Below are 20,733 nucleotides of genomic sequence, written 5' to 3' on the forward strand. Positions count from 1 at the left end.
GTTCATAAATGATTATTTGTTTGGCTTCATGTGGCTATACATTGTCTGATGGAATGCGATGCTCTGGATTTTCTGAATCACCCTGGAAATTGAGCACAATTAATTGGAAAATGGTGTGTGTGTGTGTATGTGTGTGTGTGTGTGTGTGTGTGTGTAATGGCAGTGTTAGAGACCTTTAAAACGTTGAATTAATCCATCCAGCTGGTAGTCATCCACATCAGAAATTCTGTATCAATCGCTACTCAAGCCTTGATGCTTCAGACATTTCCACACATCTCTAAAAGCAGGCTTCACATAGCATTGAAGAAGAAACTTTGATGCTTAATACTGCTAACTACATGATATAAAATTTATGCACTAAAAGGGCCTGCTAAACACCCACAGCATCAGCTGAAGTCCAAGAGTTATCGGTACTAAGCACCTGGGTAAATTAAGCCTTAAATGTTTACTATGTATAACACCAATAACTGAAGTTTCTTGCTACTAATGCAATTGTTCACTTACCCACCTTTTTAAAAAATAGTAATCAACGTACCATGTTTGCACAGCAAATAAATTTTCCTTGCTTGATTACTAAAGGGAGAGATACTAAACCAGTTTGTAATCTCTTGATTGTATTTTCCTGCTCTTCAGCAGGGTCTAGTACTTGTCCTCTCTTTTCCGAAATACATAACCAGTTTCAGAATTAGTTGAATCTAGTGACCAGTTCCTGGCAAGTCCCAATGGCTGTTCATGACTTATAACTGGATAAGATGAGGGGAGCCAAGCCCTTAAAGTCTCTACATTTCAGAAATTCTCTGCATAAAAATAATCTTTTGGTCATCGTTTTGTGTTTTGACAGATCATATCAGCAGTTTTCTTGGCTGATACATTGATTGTAGGACATCCGTCTTGCTGATCTAATAACACATCACCATCATAGCATGAGAAGAAAATAAATGTTTAGTCTTTTTGGCAACTAAGTGCAAATGCTTTCCAGAATATTGCTTTGTGTTGAATGAAATGGCTTTGGGCCAGTGACTAATTAGAGTAAAGGGCTGTGCTTGTGAATTATGCATGCACTGTAGTGTTTACCCTAGTATTGTTAAAACCACAGCATATACTTCTACAAATAAGGTTGTTGTTCAGATGGATGTGACAGTCCTTCTGTGGATGATATACTCTACCAAGTGTTTGTGCTTTAGTGTAACAAATACTTTAACCGCACATTTTCAAATGCATTCCTTGTGTAGTACTGCTGTGGAAGGAAATGCAGATGGAAGTAATTTACATCTTGTTCAACTTAGACACAACAGACTTAGTAACAATAATAAATATAGAAATAACTTGAAAAATGTTGCTTGCAGTGAGGATTTACAATATTTAAGATTGCTCAGATTCTGATGGTGCTAATCACTCTTTTCACCTACCCAGCAATTGCTGAGTATACAGGAAGAATTAAATAACAAAAAATCCGAACTGGAGCAAGCAAAAGAAGAACAAACACATACACAAGCCAGGCTTAAAGTTCTTCAGGAGCAGGTGAGTGCTTTCATTGAGCATAATCCTTATTTAGGACTACACCAGGGGGCCTGATCCTACACCTTTGAAATCAGTGAAAGTTTGGCCATTGACGTCAATGTGATTAATATATGACCTGTGTGTGATCTAATGAGCATTTACAAAGGTTAGTTGAAGTTAATTGGTAGTATTGTTTGGGGGAACTGAAATTGAAAGTGAAATTGAACTCCTGTCAGTTTTGCAATATCAGATATTTAATCTCACATTTTGTATAACATTTTCTGTTATGTTCCTCCACACTGATACCAGTGATGTGTGAATGTTTTCTATCTGAAGACAAATGAATTTTGGGAGAGTTCAATATACCAGCAAAGCAAACATATTTCAAAAAAAGCCAGCCATTTCTTTTAAGACTAGTAGTGGGGGAAATGAGTTTAGCATCTCCTGTATTATTCATGCAGACACATGTATACAAAGGACTGAATCATGATGACATAAAAAAAAAATCCCCAGTGCATCAGTGCACTTATCTAACTGTGGTGAGAAGCAAACCTTTTATATCCTCTGCAAATCTGATCATTTCATTTTTTGCTTTCATTGATATTGAAGTGCTGTATGACATTGATAAGTGTATTTGAAAATATTGTCTAATGCGCACGGTAAGATGGATTGTTTTACAGCAAAGGGAAGATCTGTGCCCGTATGCGTGGTACTGGAGATGAAATACTGTGTTGTCCACACACACAGAGTATACAAATAAATGTTGTGTGTCGACAACTTGATTGTGGAGACAGTAGTCACAACTCCATAGTTCTTAGCTGAAGTAGGCAGTGGATTGCTTTTTTGATTGATTAATGTAACTTAGGGGAAAAAATCAGAAGTGTAGAATGTAAATTGTTTAGATGGCAAGGATTCAAAAAGTCTATGGTTTTCATAATTTTAAAAAATCCTTCTGAATTTTTGAATGTTTGTATGTTTTTATAGTTATGCACATTGGACGTGTGTCGTCAGATGCATTTGGCACAAATATACTTTACAATCTGACAATCCAGATTCTGCAAAATAAAGTTTTCACTTAAAAAGATATTTCTAGCGCTTACGGTTGCAAAGATAACTTTCTAAATGTGAACTGATGTAATGCCATCTTAGACAAAAGGGTATAAGGAAGAATGGATTTGATTACAACTTTTTTGGCACCTAAAACTTCAGATGAGAAATGGGCTAAGGGACATGCAGGATCTATATAGTATATACGAAACATAAATATAGGGTATTTTAGGGCTACAATTTTAACATATGTTAGTAGTATTCAAACAACAGCGTTATAAAATACTCTTTAAAAAATTTTTTATTATAGCACTCAAAATGTTATAAAACATACGGGAAGATCTTACAATCTGACAACCACCATAGTGCAACTACGTGTTTTCATTGCAAATATCTGTGACATGCTGAATATTGAAAATCATGGGCAGAGTCAAATAAATGTGAACATTTAACATCAAAATAAAAGCACAGGGGCTACTGGATTGATTAAGAACATAAGAATGGCCATACTGGGTCAGACCAAAGGTCCATCCAGCCCAGTAGCCTGTCTACCGACAGTGGCCAATGCCAGGTGCCCAGAGGGAGTGAACCTAACAGGTAATGATCAACTGATCTCTCTCCTGCCATCCATCTCCACCCTCTGACAAACAGAGGCTAGGGACACCATTCTTTACCCATCCTGGCTAATAGCCATTAATGGACTTAACCTCCATGAATTTACCCAGTTTTCTTTTAAACCCTGTTATAGTCCTAGCCTTCACAACCTCCTCAGGCAAGGAGTTCCATAGGTTGACTGTGCACTTGTATTGTATTATAAATTTTTATATTACTTTCAGCAAAACCCGCTATTTTTAAAAGTTAATTTAAAGCTGAGGCAGAATTTCCAGCCTGTTGTACTGAAGTGCCACAGAAACCAAGGTTCTTAGTGCAAAATTTTGATCCAGCTGAGCTTTGATTGTACTCTTAAAGATTCTGTATATTTTTACACATGGATTACCTGTAGAATGTGAATAATCCTGTAGAAGAAATGCCCCACTCCCAAAAAAACCCATGGACATGTCAGTGCACGGCTAAGGTTGTAACCCTTCTGCTTTCCTTTCAGATTCATGAAGGGTAGCCCCTTGGCAATTGGTGGCTCCAGTTCAGTGCAGTGCATCAGCATGCTCTTTGCTGGTAACCACATTTGCCATTGAACAGCAACAGAGCCTGCCTTTGGGGTAGGGCAGCTCCTGTTTTTTTTTCAATATTGTATGTTTTTCCAGGGTTTCTGTTACTATTTTATGCCATTTAGGATATAAGATAAGAATATAATTCAATCTTGAACAAAAAAACAATATTGGAAAAAAGGGATATTACTCTTGGTGTGTCTGCACCTAGGCGTTTTTCCTTAACGTTTTCCACTATCGCTACCTGCAGTGCAATGATGGGAGTTCTAGTATAGACAAGGCATCAGCATTTTATCCTCTGTGCTGTCTAACCTTGCTCAGAACAGATGGCACAGAGGTGAAAATGGCCACAACTGCCAATGCTGTGGCTACACTAGAGTTACCATCTATGAAACTTACCCATGGTGGTCATGGGGTGGAAAGTTTTTTGGGGGAAAAGTCTAGTATACATATTTACCTAGAGACAGATTCCAATCTCTAGCAGAGTGAGAGTGTGGTTCAGTGGTGAATCTGAAGTCAGCAGTAGAATACATGCTGCGCATCACACAGGTAATAGCCAGTGATTGTAGGGTGGCTGCACTTGGTGAACCTGAAGAAGGCGGGGGTGAAGGTAAATAAACATATGAAATTAGCTAACCTCCCTTGCCCTTTTTATTTTGAGCAATGAGCAGGTTATCTTAAACAACATGCTGAGCTCCCTTTCAGACAAGAGCCTGCTCTTCTGACCTCTTACACGTGTGGGGGATGGAGAGGCAGAGGGAGCCAAGGGCGATGGGGGGGAATGAGGGGGCTCTGGTGTAGGCAGCAGGGGCCAGGAGTGATGGGGGGGATGGCTGGGGAGTCCACGGAGGCATCAGAGGCCAGGGTGGGTGGGGAGTCCAGGGAAGCTGTGGGGGACCAGGGGCAATGTGGAGGATGGATGGGGAGGCAGCGGGGGCAAGGTGTTCCAAAATGCAAGTTCACCCAGGGTGCCGTTTTTCCCTAAGACTGGCCCTGGTTGCTTATCATTTCATGGAAGTGGTGGCGCATTCATATGGAATGCATTGGACTGCTCTAATTATAAATAGCAGCTGTTCTGATTCAAGCATATTGGTGTCCATTTTTACGAGAATTATAGGGTTGTTCTCACACAATAAACCATTTGTGTTAGGCAGAAAAGATAACTCTTATAACAACTGCTACTTCCTTAGTAAAAACAGGTTGAAACAGCAGAAAGAGCTGTTTACTCCCCCACTCTCATTTTGAATAGGTTAGAATAAAGGCATACATTTTTTTTAAAGGTATACACACCTAAGTGCAAATGCGCTTTGTTCTGCATGCTCATCTTAAATCCCCAGTTCATGCAAGCATGTGAAGGTTGCGGTGGCACATACCTGTCTGTGTGGGTTCATCTGTAGATTGGATGTGCAGATATCTTTGAAAATTTGGCCCAAAACGTCATTAGGTAATTTCTTAAATCTTCGGATAGTGATTATTTTATAATCTCCCCTGAAGTAATCCTGAATTTCCATTAAAAATCTCATTTACTTTAAGAAAAAAAAAGTTTTGCTTCAGATCACCTGTAGTGAAATTGGCAGTATCTTTCCAGTTCTTCCTCCCGATAACTAAATAAATGAGTTCCATATCTCTTCCTCCTCCATCATACTCAGGAGCCATGTCAGTTATCTGTGTACTTCCTCAAGAAAGCAATATACAGGAGCACTCTGACATTTTAAACAACTCAGAATGTATCATTCAAAAGTAATCATAAGCCAACACTATTTAGCTAGTGGCAACTTGCAAACATTGCAAAGCTTAAATTAATAGCAACAAGAATGGGAAATGAAATCATTTATTCTTCCTGAGAGCCAATTTTGTACACTTTTTATGCCTTGAAACTGTTTTCTAATCTTATTATTTAAAAAATAATGATCCAGTCTTATTATTTTCCTTACTCCCCCCTGCCTAAACTTATCAAGCCTTAAATATGTTGGTTTCAAAATGGCTTGAGCAAAAACTCATTAGAATTATATGCTCCATCTGTTTTTCTCATTGGAAGCTTTATAAAATGCTACTTCAAATAAATCAAAGATAACTGTGTGAAATACTCAAGTAATGTGCTTTGTGTGGTTTTGGGTTTTTTAATTTTGTTTTGTTTTTGTTGTTTTTTTGTTTTGTTTCTTTCTTTATACTTTGCAGTTAAAAAGTGCCAAGGAGTTAGCAGAGATCAACGGCCATGACGAATCTCAGGCAAATGTAGGTACAGCTCTATTTACATTCTATTATTAAAGGTTATGGAATGGCTTACTGGTTTAAGAGCTCAGGTTTAAAATGCCTACTTTTCCTGCAGCTACAAGTTCAAATCCCAGCAAGTTTCATTTCAAGGTAGTTAAACTGAGTTCTGTAAAATGTATGTTGTGGGGTTATTTGGATGAAATGTTAACAGCTAAGGTTCTGCCTGCTCTCCATGGATGTTAACGGTACCATGGCAATTTTTGTAAGAATAATATTTTGCCTTAGTGTCCTGGTGCCCAGTGCTCTTCCCTTCTCTCCGCTCCCCCGCCCCATTTTTCTCACCAGCTCCCAGCACTAGTCTCCCACAGGCATCCAATCCCAGAATTCTTCCTGAACCAGTCCCAGCCTCCCCACCCCAGGTACCAGTCCCAATCCCTTTTTCCAACCAATCACAATTTCTCTCTTCCTGTGCCCCCCTCCAGTCCCAATCTCGCCAGGTTCCTTGCCCCCAATCTAATCCTTTCCCCCAACCCTACCAGACTTTTGCTCCCTGCCATTCTGTCAGGTCATATTTTATAAAATCCAAGACCAATAGAAAAGCTTCCATTATCTCTTTATTATTCCAGTGGAAAAAGGTCCTTAGAAAAATGGCAAGGGGTAGGGTGGGTTAAAGAAGGATCCAATCTCTTGCCTGTAATCCAAACTTTGCACCATTTGCTTTTGTGTAAAAATCTGAAAATGAAATTAATAGACTTGAAACAGGTGAAACTGAATATCTTTGTCCTAGCTGAGCAAAATGCTCACAGCTTAAATACTGAAAAGTAATTTATTTTTTGAATCATTTTTGTGTTAATAATCGAGAGTAGTAGCACAGGTAGGAAACCTATTTTGTTTTTAAAAATTATATTAAACCTGACCCGGACCCTAAATGTAGTAAATAACATTTAAATGAAGAAGTGTTTTTCTTCCTTTTTTTAATGTTCTTTGAACCTTGTTCATTATGGTCTGATTCTGCAGTGAGGTCAATAGGTGCTCTGAGAATCTAGCACTGCACAGAAACCATTAAGTACTGTTCAAGTGTGCCAACAAAGCAAAAATTCCTGTTTGCACACAGCATCTGTGCAGCCTGGAAGAATTTGCTTTCATGTGGAAGAACTACATTAGCTTGCTAACAATCTTGAAATTGTCACTTCTGTTGCCCTGAACACTGTTGCTTTCACACAAGGGCGGGTCAAAAAATTTTCTGATGGAACACTTTTCTGTTGGAAACTGATTTGACAAAATCAAAATGTTTTACAGGAACATATATATTTAATTTTAATTCTACAGGAAATTATCAAAATGTTTTTTGTCAGCTTATGTATAATATAGTCAAAATGTTTTGACTTGTATATTAATTATAATATAACAAAAGTCAAATTGACAACATCAAAATGAAACATTTAAATAAGGTTTGTTACCAGGGAAGCCACCTCCCATGCACCCCTGTGGCCTGGTCTTCCTCTCCAGCACTTTGCCTCAGTTTCTCCTCTTCAGGCGTCCTTAATAAACTCCACGCAGACCTCTGGTCCAACAGTGTCCCTTCTCCCAGGGTCTAACTTACTGTCATAAAACTGAAAACAAAACTCTGTTGTCAGGCTTCTCTCCCTGCCATTTCCATTGAATTCTGTTCTCTGCAGCTCTTCCCGACTTTAGCAGGCCATTCTCAGCACTACGTGCCTGGAGATTTGATCTACTCCCCTAGAGTCTGCTTAGTCTTCAGCCCTATGACTATGGCTTCCAGGCTCAAACCCTTCCCCGTGGTCAAGGAAGGTCTCTTGCAGGAGCCTCCTGCTCTCTGCAATCTCTGCCACGGGTTCCTCTCTCTGTTTCCTGTTCCACTCTGGCTCTTTATCAGGACCAGCTGCCCACTATCTGGCCCTATCCAGAGGCTGCTAATGAGACACAGGTGGACTGGACCTGTTCCTTCTTAAAGGGCCCAAGTCACCCAGTTGACAAGGTAATTTCAGAATTTTTGTTCGAAGTAAATTTTGAAATTTTGACTTTTTGTTCTGATTTGGGATGAAAGGATATTTCAAAATATCAGCATTCCCCTCAGAAGGGAAATTCCATTTTCCAGCCAGCTCTGCTTCTCTCTCTCTGCTTGATGTCCATGTGCACCTGACAGTGAATGGGCATCGATGGGTAAAGAGGTGCATTGTGAATATTTACATCCCAAGGATCTCCCTCTTGAAGTTGGATCTATATGAACACAAAGGTCCTCCTCTGTGCAGAGCCAGTCCCAGGATCCAACGCCTAAGGGAAGAAGTCACTGCCATTCCTAAAATAATGGTGGAGAAGGAAACTAGACAACTGCACTTGTCAATCCACAAATTCAGAAAATTGTTCCATCTTAGGATAAGAGAGAGATTCAGGAACATAAATATAAATGGCAATAGATAAATTTATTTTGATACCTAATAGAGAAAGAGTGAAAATTTATTTGCTGCAGAAATGGACATGGTTGATGGACAGGAACTGAGAACCCTTTAAAGAGTACAATATGACTAGGCTTCCAATTTTAGCTTTTAACCAATAAACATAGAGAAAACAACCCTGACACAAATAAAAATTAAATCAGTGTTTGTCCAGTAAACATCAGAAAACCCTGGAAATGTTTTTTTTTTTTTTGTACCTAAGGGCTTGTCTACATGGAGCAGTAATGCGGGCTATGAGATGTGATTTCTAAAGCACACGTTACACATTAATTGGTCTAGGTAGATCTTGCTCATGCACACTAATCATTCCCTAGTGCATTTTAACATAGGACTATTTGAAACAGAGAGATTACTTATAACTGTATTTACAACTAATGTATATAATACACATTCCTCATTACAGTATATGCACAGAGGAAAGTTCCCAAAAAAACAATTTTTAACATCTATGTAGAACTCAAAAATTGCTAAAAATAAACCCTCAACAATGAAATTAATAAAATCCCCAAACCAGAATCCCTAAAAATGATTAATGTTGTTTACACTGAATATTTAATACTAATGTGCTTCTCCTCCAAAATGCATCCAAAGCTAATTACAAATAGAGTTTGTGGTTCTTGCCCTTGGCCAGCATCTAAATCTGGACTGATCAAAGAGGAAAAGATGTAATGGCTCCTACATGGTTATTAGCGGACTGTGATGCATATAATAGGATTAGTACATATTCGATACAGTTGACAAGTTGAATTTAGCAAATGAAATACCCTGACATTCAGGACCAGATTGGAAGGTATTGGCAAGCAAACATGAAAATGTCTGTGTTCCAAATAGTATATATGACCTTTTACCCTAGAACATATTTTGGGCTACCTGTACCTTGTACTGTAGTAGTAAAAAAACAGATTTTTGAAAAGGACAGTGGCAAATTTTATGAAGATCACTGCATGTATATTGCAGTGTTGTACTCCAAGAGTGTCCTCTCTGTATTGCTATTACAGTTTTTAAAAATAATTTTCCTGTGTCCTAAGGAACCTTTTCCACTAGTGGCGTTGGCCATAATATCGTAGGTATTTTACATTATCTTATTGTTTCTTGAAATAAAAATTAGAACATTTTTGGTAGCCAAAGAGAGTATAGACAACATGTATTGCGTATACGTGGCCGTATTCTGGGCTGGGCTGCACACTTATTGGTGGTCGGAACATCCTACCAGTTGTAAAATAGAAACACACTGCTGATTAAATGTGCCCAACTCCTGACAGGCACAAAATTGGCAGATCTTGGGGAGAGGGGTGTCTTGTTTTTGGCAAAGGCATTCCACACAGTTACTTAAAAGGCTGGGCAAGGGTAATGTTAGACCCACTGCTACTACAACTCACAAGCAAAGCTAAAAAGAAAGAATAGATTTTTGTGTGCATCAGCTGCATTAATTATTCCAGGGCAGTGCAAGAATAACTCATGTGCAGGACTCTGCAGACAGTCATGAGGCCATTTCACGAATGGCTTGTCAGGTACATGTTTGTTACATCTGGTCACATTTCACATGATTTGAAGTGGTTTTTAATCCATTGAATGTGTCATTTTTGCTTGTGGTGCATTCTGTAGCAGGAAAACCCTGACATAAAGTGCATGTTGTGCCTGGAGCAAAAGTCCTGGCCCTGAGGGAGACCTAAGCTTAATAGTAACCTCAGCACTCCCATATTCTGGGCTGACAGAAGTGTTCTGACGTAAAACTCATTTCTGGGGGCTTAGGCGTGATTGTCCATTGTTCTTAATGCTGCTCAGTGCATAGAGCAACTTGTTAATTTCCCCATCATCGTTGGACACAGTGATATATAATTCAGATCATCCTCTTAATTGAAGAGAAAACCCTAAATAAATGTACAACTATAATTTCAGATTTCATCCTTTGTCCAGCATGATCCTGGTCTCCCGTGACCAGACTAGCCTCATCTTGAAAAAAGCACTTCTTCTTTCTGAAGTGGGGCGGAGGGGTTACTAAATGGTTTATGAAGAGAAACCACAAAACACATGCTGTGAGATGCGAAACATCAATGTACAGTATTTATTCCTCAATTGTATCTGGCTTGCTGTAGAGTCTCTTGCTGCGTAAAACGTGTGCTGTGTTTTGATCAACATCGTCCTTCTGTGCACTGCAAAACTCAGCATACTTAGGGTACCGGATGTCAAGGTAATGACATAGTCTTCCTGGGACAGTCCATTAAATTACATCGGGAAGCTGGGGCATCAATCCTATCAGACAACCACTGTGAGACTGACGCTAGTTAAAGAATTTTTGAATGTCCACAATGTACTTAAGGGATGAAATTCTAGCCCCATTGAAGTCAATGGCAAAACTCCCTATGGTGGGGTGTAATACCCCTTTAAGGGACAGTCTAGCACTTACAGCCAAGCAACCTGAGTTCAGTCAAGGAGTGCCCTGCCCCACCCTGGAACTGGGCTATATAAGCGGGAAAAAGAAGCTGAGCGAGAGAAAAGGGACCAGAAGCCACACTTGCGGCTATGGGTTGCAGGACCCTCAGGCTCCAGGGCATTAGCCTGATCTGCTTCATAGAGGCTTTGTTTTCTGGCTATAAGTTTGATTGCTCTGATTCAAGGCACTTGAACTTGGTTAAGCTGCTCCTCCCCTGACTTGATACCTATGGGAAATGGAGAAAGCCTGCCTGCTTCCTAAAGCAATGAGAGACCGGGAAACTCTGCTGGCCAAGGTTGGTTTGGAGGCCTTGTAAAAGGGGACTTTGGGTGGTTTTGGTTAGCTTGGTTTTGGCCTCCCGTTGTATAATCCTTTACACTTCCATTGACCTCAGTTGGGCAAGGATTTCACCTAAGGACTCTGTTAAGTGTTATTGCTTTCTAAACAAAGTTTAAATAGTGTGCTAAATACAGACATCTCAGAAGGTTAGAGTGATTACATCTGAATTTCTATCCTCTTTTTCTATTTTCATTGCCTGAACAAATAGCAAAGCCTATCTTATTCTGCTTTCTCTGTATCTTTGGTTAGCATCTCTAGAAACTTGGACACAATAGTCTGTGGTTTTCTCTTCAGACAGAGAACCAATGGAATTAAGTAGGGATGTATTTTTCCCTTTGGATGCTTGTAGCCATTATTGGGGGAGTTTTCATGTTTGATGAACCTTCGTTCACTACTGTTGATTCCTTTATTTCTTCCTTTATTTTTCTCCTTCTATTTCTGCACTTCCAGCATTAGTAGTGAACCTCTGAGTGTAAATCTGTCCAGAGGAATATACCAGGGTGAAGCATTTCAACCATTTCACTAAATTGTTCATTTAGTGCTACACTGAAGGTAATGTTATCTCTTATCAAGTTCAAGTCTTTGCCTTTAAGATGTTTTTATGAGGGTAATCACTGGATGATCCTTACTATTTTGGGGATGGCAAAGATAGAGACAGTTCCTAAGTGAAGCTGATCTTCAAGATCAGCTGGAAGATCTTAACAAGTACATATTATAACAGCTATATTTCAGGGATCATGATGGCATCAAAATTGTTTCTTTGCAGGATCATCAGACTCAGTATTCTGCTCTTCCATTTCAATAGACGAAGTTACTTTCAGTGACACATTTGATGTAGAAGAATCCAAAGAAACTGATCTTTCTGCCCATTTGAGATGAACACAAATGCTGTCTTTCAACTTAACTCTTGACAATGTATACATTTTCCTGTAGAACAACAATATGTTTTCTTTGCTGCAGGCCATTGAATCACCTGTTTTCTACCATTGCCTTCAACTTTAGGGATGTAGAGTCAGATAAAGTCATAAAGTGATGATTGATCATCCTTTTGCAGTATTAATCAGCAGCTTTCATATTTACACCTTACACCAGTTAGAATGAGAAACAACCACCCAGTGAATTCGGCACTGTGAAGATTGAAAAACTAACACGAGCTCTAGCTTTGTACAGACCCATGTTTCAGATGCCCTGTTCACCTTCCAGAAATTTCCAGATTCTGGAAAATCAAAAACCCTCACAATTCACAACTCCCCCCTCCCACTTGTGATTCTGTACATTAGAGGAGAGTGATACATACATATTACGCAGTTCATTATGGTGCAGTGTTTAGACCTGCGTTCTTACAGAATCACAGTCTCTATGGTTTGAACTGCAGTGCCTCTGCAGAGATCCAGCCCTTGGGAAAGTGCTGTAACAGTGTAGGCTGAGGCACAGTCTAACAATGAATATGTTATCTGAAATGGCCCCCGGCTTTAGTGATACCCCCTTCATTAACATGGAGCAACAAATCATACCACTTCCCTGGTTCCTAACTGGAAGTGCAACAGTGGCATACTGACTTAGCTTTTGACTGAGTAGGTTCATTTAACCTCAGCAAGAGAGGAGCGAATGGTCTGAAACACAATGTTAAAACCTATTCAGCCACCCACTCTCAGCAAAGCACAGACATTTCTGCCTTTGGATTTCATGAGCTCTGTGGGGATACAGTCACGCAATGCCCACAGCTACCAATAGCACCTGACATTTTAATAATACCTGACAGTTCTGTTCAGCCTTTCTTCCTAAAGTGCTGTACAAAATATATAAACACACATACAGGAATCGCTTCTTCCGTCAGTGAAATGGAGCCGCTTTTAATTATATATATGTGCACCTGTGTGGATACCCTGCACTTTGCATAGGGTTGGCAGTGCAATCTGGCTCATTGCTGTCACTACACTGTTTGTCTTTTACATTACATGGGCTCCCTAGTAACTGCACGAAGGATTATGGAGTCTCTCTCTGCTTTTGCTGTAAGCCTAATAGTGCTCGCTGTGGGAGTGTTGACTTGGTCCCACAGCCCTATAGAGAGAATCAGGCTACTTCTTTCCCCTCTCTTCTGACAATCTTAATGGAACAGGCAGTGAAGAATATTTGGGGTGGCGGGGGGAACCTGTGTTGATTGCTCATAGGAGGCACTGATTTGTGGCGTGTTCATCATTCTAGTCAAGGTCCTGTACAGGAGGAGGAGGAAAAATGGCTGATATCTTGTGGAAGGCACACTAAAAGTATCTCTCATAAAAGCATCTCTCATAAGTGCTATATTGGGCACCTGTAAATGGAGAGGTTGCCCTTGGCCACAGGGTTTTCAAGTCCCAACAGCTGGCTAAGAGTATCTCTCAAAATCCATTTACCCTCTCAGAGTGGATAAGGGGTTTTTATGATTCCTTCTTGTTAATTCAAGGATGCCTATCAGACCATCTCACAAACCCACAGAATCTATTTCTAGGGCAGAATTTTTTTTCTCATTTCAATATTTTTTTTAATGCTCTACTGTTCTTATGCTGGAGAAACATTCTGAGAGCACGTTATTACATCCAGATCCTGCAAATGAGTGCTATTGGGTGCTGAATATCTTTAATCCACATTGATTTCAGTGGGAGTCGAGGCCGGTCAATACGTTGCAGGATCCAACCCCTGGTTTGCATAGCATATAGTGTGTCTGCGATGAGCTACAAGTATTCATTCAGCTTGCAAAGTTTAATTTACACATGCAGTTTGTGCTGTTCCAGTGGCACAATATGCAAGAAAATTGAGGGATAAATTTTATCACCATGTAGGTCTAATCCTGTGTTTGAAAAATCTGATGATTATTGCAATTATTTGTATAATGTCAAAAGTGTGCAAGGCACTGTACAGACATGTAGAACAATGATCTCTTCCCATACCAAATTATCTTCAGACTGCATGAAAAATAATATTTCCGTGAGCCACCAAGAATCTGCGCCCTATTTTATACTTTCAGAATATAAGGAAATGACACACCTGACCACCCATGTATTTTTAAAAGTAAATATCAAGTGACTTTAACATTAATCATCACATACACATTGCATAGTATATAGTCAAATAAAATATTTGTGTTCAAATACTATGGTAATGAGAGCCGTATAAAAAGATAGCTGAGATTAGACAGCTATTTTGACATCATTGCTAGTTGCCCAAACTTGCCAGGTGAAAGTGATAATAGTAAATGTTTTTATACCAAAACATAAAAAGTGTCTCTCTGGCAAGTGGACTGGAAAAATGGTATGTCAAAAACACTATAATGCAATTAATCTCCACTCCTGAAAATATTTCTATCATGCAGGATAAAACCAAACAGACTAATCTTAGCTGCATAGACATGCATTTTATAGTGTTTCATTTGCAAGATCTTTTATTTGTTGTTCTAATTTTTCTTCTTCTTTGTTGATGATGTACTTTAAATGCCAGTTAATTTTTCAGAGTTGTCAACTGCTTATTTGTTAGTGCCAACACACTTCTTAACTACACTCGCATGGTGTTATTTTTAATATTAGGGTAGTTTAAAAAAGAATTGTGTGTGGTAGCGGAAGAACTCAGTGCTAGGTTGGGACAAGGCACCAAAGATAGGTTAACCCCAAAGGTCATCCCTGACTTGAGTGAAAAAGGACACTAATTTATTTTCAGACATTTTCAAATAATAAAATTCTTAAACCACTTACTAGTAAAACCTGTTATAGAATTGACCAGTAGCATAGCATGTTGTAACGAGCTAGCCCTACCCCATTAGCTGGATTGCAGAGGGATATGGATCAAGAGAGATGCTGTGGGACTAGGATTGAAACAGTGTTCTGGTGGTGGGTGGTGCAGGTCAAGTCTTTGGGCTTGTCTATACAGGGGTTTTAAAGCAGATCAAACCAAGTGAAGTTTGAAAATGGTTGCGTACACACAACACAATCCATGACTGCCACTAGCTCCACATTTGCCATGAACTCTGGAGTCTGGTTGCCAAGTGTATCAGGTTTGCTGTGCATTGAATTAGTGGGGTCTGCTGTTTGTGTGGATTCAATTGCTGCACACCACTTTTGTTTGCATGCTTCCAACAGCTATCCCACAGTGCTTAGCAAATCAATCATTACTGACCTGTCTATTCACCTCTCCTTGCTCTGATGTCAAGTTCTCAGGGCATCGCCTCCCCCCTTTAAAAACTGGTGCAGAACCAGAATTTGCCCATTTGCTCCTGGATCTAAGTGTACCAGCATTCTTGCAATACAACATGACAGCACTCCAGAAGCCCTACAGCATGCCTCGTGTAGCTGCTTGGAGGTGTGCTGAGACGCTGGATCTCCTTGTCATGTGGGGAGAAGTGTCGGTGCAGGAAGCTCCTGTGGCCAGCCACCAGAATAAAGACCTGTTTGTGGATGTTCCCAAGCACACGTCCAAGAGGGGTCATGACAAGGATGCTGACCAGTGCTGGATAAAGAACAAGCAGCTTAGGAGTAAGTACATTGAAATGAGGGACAAAAGGAGACAATCTGGCAGGGGATATGTGACCTGTCCTTTTTATGGTGAACTGGACAGAATGCTACACTATTATATAGCATGACCCCGCCAACATAGTGGCACTGGCTGGCTGCACTCTCCCCCAACACTGAGAATGACCAGCAAGGCCCACTGGAGGTTGAGCAGGAGGGTGCTGGAGAGGAGCTTTCCCCTAAGATCCAGGATCTGTTGGAGACCCAGAACCCTGACATCACCCAGCTGGAAAGCCAGCAGGAGTCACGCCCTGCTGCAATGTACCCCAATTCCTGCCAGGCATCAACCAATCCCAGGTTCTAGCCAGAAACCCAGACCAGGACTGAAAAAGGCAGAACTCCTGGAGGGAACTTTGTCCTGTAAGTACCTATCATTTCAATTTATTATTTATTATTATTGTGCTATACAGCCGTTCTGTCTTCTGCTCCGGGTACTTCATGGTCACAGCCATTTTAGACGGATGAGAGCTAGGAGCTGTTCTGAGAATCCAGCCCTCGCCTCCCTCTGTAAACTCACACTGCCCGTTCGGCCCCACTGTACATGTTTCCAAACATGCTTCGCCTGGGCAATTCATACTCCCGGAGGAATTCTCCGCCTAAAAATTCTGCGCACAGTATTTTAAAATTCTGCAAAATACTACATATTTTAGTTGTCAAAATAACACAATATAATCACACCAATTTCAATTATTTTGGTAATTTATTTCAAAATACCTGTCAGCAACTATGTCTGTAGCAATACAGACAACAAAAAAAGATTCTCCCAGGAGTAGAAAGTTAAAGAAACCCCTACGACAACCTAGCTCCTGTTTCTCTGTTATGTTTTGTCGCCACCTCAGTCTGGGAGTGTCACACATGCCAGTTGGGCACATCTTGGGGGAAAACTCTGCCCCTCCAGTCTTTTAGTGGATTCTTGGTTTTTTGCCCTGCCCAATAGGGTTACAATTTTTTAAGTTGCCAAATAGAGGGTACTGCCACAGGAAGGGGGGGAGGGAGAACTGATGTGGGTGGGTACAGATGTGGGGGTGCTGAAGGGGTGGGTATGTGTACTCTGAGGAGGTATTTGGGGGGTGCCAGTGGTGATATTTTGGGGTGCTGGAGGAGTAGGTGTATGTACCGAGAGGGAGTATTTAGAGGGTGTTTGAGGGGGTATTTGGGGGTGCTGGAGGTGATATTTGGAGGGTACTGGAGGTGTGTGTGTGTGTACTGAGAGGGGGGTATTTGGGGGCACAGCAGGGGGCTGCACAGGGTCCCTGTGGCCCAGACACCCGCACTCCCTCCCCCAGAGCCCATCTCTGAGGTTCCCCCAAGGCTGGGAAGATCCTAAGGGAGGTAAAGTTATGTATGCATACTAAAAAAATGCTATCATGGCCTGTATGGGATGTGAACAATAAATGATTTTTTCCCCCCATATTTCCATGGCACTTACAACAACCAAACCATCAAGGACCATGCCTTTATCTACTGCTAACAGGCAAGCCATCCTGAGGGGATGGGAAAGGAAGACTCAGCTCAAGAGGTTTGCAGAACTTATGATAGAGTCCCAGGGGAAGACCACACTAGCTAAGAAGTGCAGGCAGTACATGGTGATCCAGACAGAGAAGGAAATGAAGCTCTCCCAAGAGATCATGGCAGTGGCCAAGAACAGTGTTACAGAGGCCAAGGACAGCATCACCATGGCCCAGGACAGCATGGAGAAAGACAGGGAGTTGCAAGGCAACTTATGGATGCTATCTGGAGCCAGCATGCTCTCCTCCAAAACATGCTACTGCCAGGCCAGTGGTCCCTTCAGTCCTGTAAACCAGGACTTAGCCACATCCTTCAGTCCCTAGACAATAGTGGCTACTGGGACCATCAACAATTCCTCCCCTCTTTACCCATTCAGCACTTATCCTAGAGACCATTCTCCTGTCAGATCCATCATCTGCCCACCAAGAAGACTGGCTTCTGGAAGCCCAGCACTTTTGACCCATGCAATGCACCTGCAAATTTTGAGCTGTGGTACTCAACCCCAGAACCCCCACATACAAGAAAAGGCAGAAGGAAGACCTATATGTGCCTGTAACTTTAAGCTACTTGTTAGTTTTGCACTGTTTGCATTGTTGCATTTTCAGTTTGGCTTGCACTGATGCTTTGTTTAAAGATTTGTTTTTTGTTAGTCAGTGAGTAGATTGTTCTCGTAAATGTATTTTCAAATAAAAAACTATTGTTATTTATCCTTCGGTTCAATTAAACTTTGACCTTGTTACTGTTCCTTCATAATAAAAACCTTTTAAAATCCATTTTGATCCATTATGACTCATCACTGCATGTAACACACAAAATCCTTTAAATGAAGCTAAAATAATCCATACGGCTTCACCAAAGTATATAGGCAATGTCCCACTTCTACCACCCACAAGCAATACTGGACTGCTCACAGTCTATTTCACCCCCCATGGATTAGCAGCTGAATGCACAGCTACACATGTTCAACCATAAGACTCAAAATATGAATAATAGGCATCCCTGACAATATTCTCCCTGGTGTTAGCATCCTCTATGGGATGCCGTGCTAGCTGTTTAAACCACCAAGCAAGATCAGTACTTCAGCCTCCCACCGATCATTGAGGCTTTCCCTTTTAGTCTCACAAATATTGAGCAGAGCACAGCACAAAGCTATAATGGTCAGGACATTTTTTTTCTGCTGCTTCCAAATGATTCTGTGACAGAGTGCTGAGAGCTAACAGCTGTCCCAACACTCCGATCACTTAAGCTCTGATTACTTCCCCCTAAAGAAGAATTGACTGAGGAATGAAGTACTTACCTAATCAGACTTGGGCCTGGGAGCCTTAAGGAGCTAATTGTCCTGTCAGCTGGGAGGGGTAGTTAAAAAAGCACAGGAAGGAAACACAAAGGGGAAAGGCTAGCAGAGCTGAGGCAGAAGGGATCTCAGGAGGATGAGATCTCTCCCTGGAGAATGGTCTCCACATGACTAATGTCCATAGTGGTCCTGGGGGCAAACACCCCTTTCTCCCTTAATTTAAATAGAACTGAGTTCTGAAAGATCTTCTCATCCTAGACCCTCTCAGAACACCGTGCATTTCTGTCTGTATACCTGCTGCAGTGGTCAACCACTGTGAATAAATACCCCTTTCTGTTTATAAATTCTGCACCCGGGCAGTGGGGCAAATGATAGGCATATTGGTTCCATTAGCTGTCCTAATACAGTTTGGGAACCCCATGTGTGCAAAGCCATCACTAATCTCCTGAGCATTATAACCCAGCTAGCTAGTACTTTAATGGCATAGCAGACCTGCATGAGACTGGTCCCAACAGTTCATCTCTCCAAGCCGAACTGGTTGGCTACAGACCAGTTACACTCTGGGGTGGCCAGCTTCCAGATGGTAATGATGACTTGCCTCCCTACTGGTATGGGGCACTGCATTTTGGTACACTGTCACTACAGCTCTGCACAGATCTCAATCAAGGTAGCCCTCCCCATCCCAAAGTTCTCGCACCACTGCTCGTGATCCGAGGTCTGCAGAATGATTCTCTCCCATCAATCTATGCTGGTTTGCCGGTCCCAGAAATGGCACTGAATGCTGTGTAGCTGATCCAGGAAGTGGTCCTCTAGTTCCAACAGCTCAGCATCCTCATCCTGCTGCAAGAAGCTTCACGGTATTCTCCTGCTACCTGGAGGAGCCACTGATTCTGCCACTGAACATTCTCCTGCACCCACACCTGCACCATCTGCTCGGTGGTGCAGTGGACAGAGGCCAATGCAGAATGTGCCCGGGTTTGAATGCTGTAATACAGCCCCAGCAGCCTCTGCATATTCACACTTGCTGCCATAGCAGCATGGTGCATTTCTGGGTCCTTGCTGGCCGACAACAATTTGAAAATGATGCTAGCCCTCCCAGAAAGGAAGAATAGGGCAGAGACAGTGGAAACATGATTTTGGGATTTTTTATTTCAACCTGCCTGGCTTCTGCTTTGCATACTACAATTCACAGTGAAAACAAATCCACAATGCACACTGCTTGGCTGTGAAGCAAAGAACCATGGGATAGACCCCAAGAATGCTACTCCCTCACTTCTCAGCAAACTGCCACTGTGCGTTCACATGACGCTAATTGGACAGGCATCCCATGTGCATGCTTTTGGTGAGACTTGCATACTGCAGATTACCAGATACTCATCAAAAACCTTCACATTAAATCTCTTGTGTAAACAGACCCTTAAACTGGAGTGAACCAGCATTGTGTGCCTTGCAGCGGCCCTCTGCTAATAGTTCTTCTGCTAAAGCAAAACCAATGTTTTTCTAGATTCCATCTCAACAGCAAGATAATTATATCACTCAAATATTAGAGACTTTCTAATTGTCAGAATACTTTCAATCAAATAACTGGTAAAGAATCCAGGATGGCCATCATGAGAGAACATGTTGAAAAGCAGAGGTGTGTAAATATCATCCTCTTTCCTATTGTTTGGGACTGCAACTTAATCTGTGTGTCCCCTGAAAGCTAAGAATGGACCCGACCCGATGAGCACTGAAGTCAGTGGAAAAGCTCCCACTGACTTCAGTGGACATTGAACTAGACCCAATAGAAGCTGCACACCAGGATTAAATTATTACTCTGTGTGGCTATGGAGACATATGTAACCAATTGTTGAAAGAAATGAAAACTGAGTTGCAGCACTTAAAGGTTGGGGCAGCCAAAAGAGGTTGTACGAGGGTTAAAAAAACAAAACAAAAAACTGTATGTAAGTGTGGTGTAGAAAGAGGTAGTTTTAAAACTGTTGGATCCCAAGTAATTTTATTCTAAAAATGGTTAGTTTAGAGAAATAAGAAATGGTAGGCCAGCTCTATTAATTGTTTCTCTTACTGCCAACTCAGGGACATGTCTCCCATTATTTAGTCACACCAGCTTTTTTCCATGCTTTAGGGGACATCCATGATCAAGCAAAATAAGCACAATTATTAACCATAGCTATTTTATTATTAAAGACAGGAAAAGAAACATTACACAAAACAC

The 20,733-nt window shown here is 41.1% G+C and overlaps 1 protein-coding gene across 15 annotated transcripts in view; it reads left to right on the plus strand.

Annotated features, from left to right (window-relative positions):
• ENOX1 (ecto-NOX disulfide-thiol exchanger 1) overlaps positions 1-20,733 on the plus strand; it is a 509,722-nt gene that overhangs the window by 472,204 nt on the left and 16,785 nt on the right. For 14 of the 15 annotated variants that reach the window (XM_084617813.1, XM_084617817.1, XM_084617811.1 and 11 more), the window contains 2 exons: positions 1,414-1,521; positions 5,892-5,948. In XM_084617813.1, the coding sequence (XP_084473939.1) occupies positions 1,414-1,521; positions 5,892-5,948 (165 nt within the window). Of the gene's footprint in view, positions 1-1,413; positions 1,522-5,891; positions 5,949-11,627; positions 11,671-20,733 lie in introns of those variants that run through there. The other variant, XM_084617814.1, reaches the window with a different exon arrangement.

Source organism: Lepidochelys olivacea (assembly GCF_965140295.1).
Source record: "Lepidochelys olivacea isolate rLepOli2 genome assembly, chromosome: 1".
Classification (NCBI taxonomy): Eukaryota; Metazoa; Chordata; order Testudines; family Cheloniidae; genus Lepidochelys; species Lepidochelys olivacea.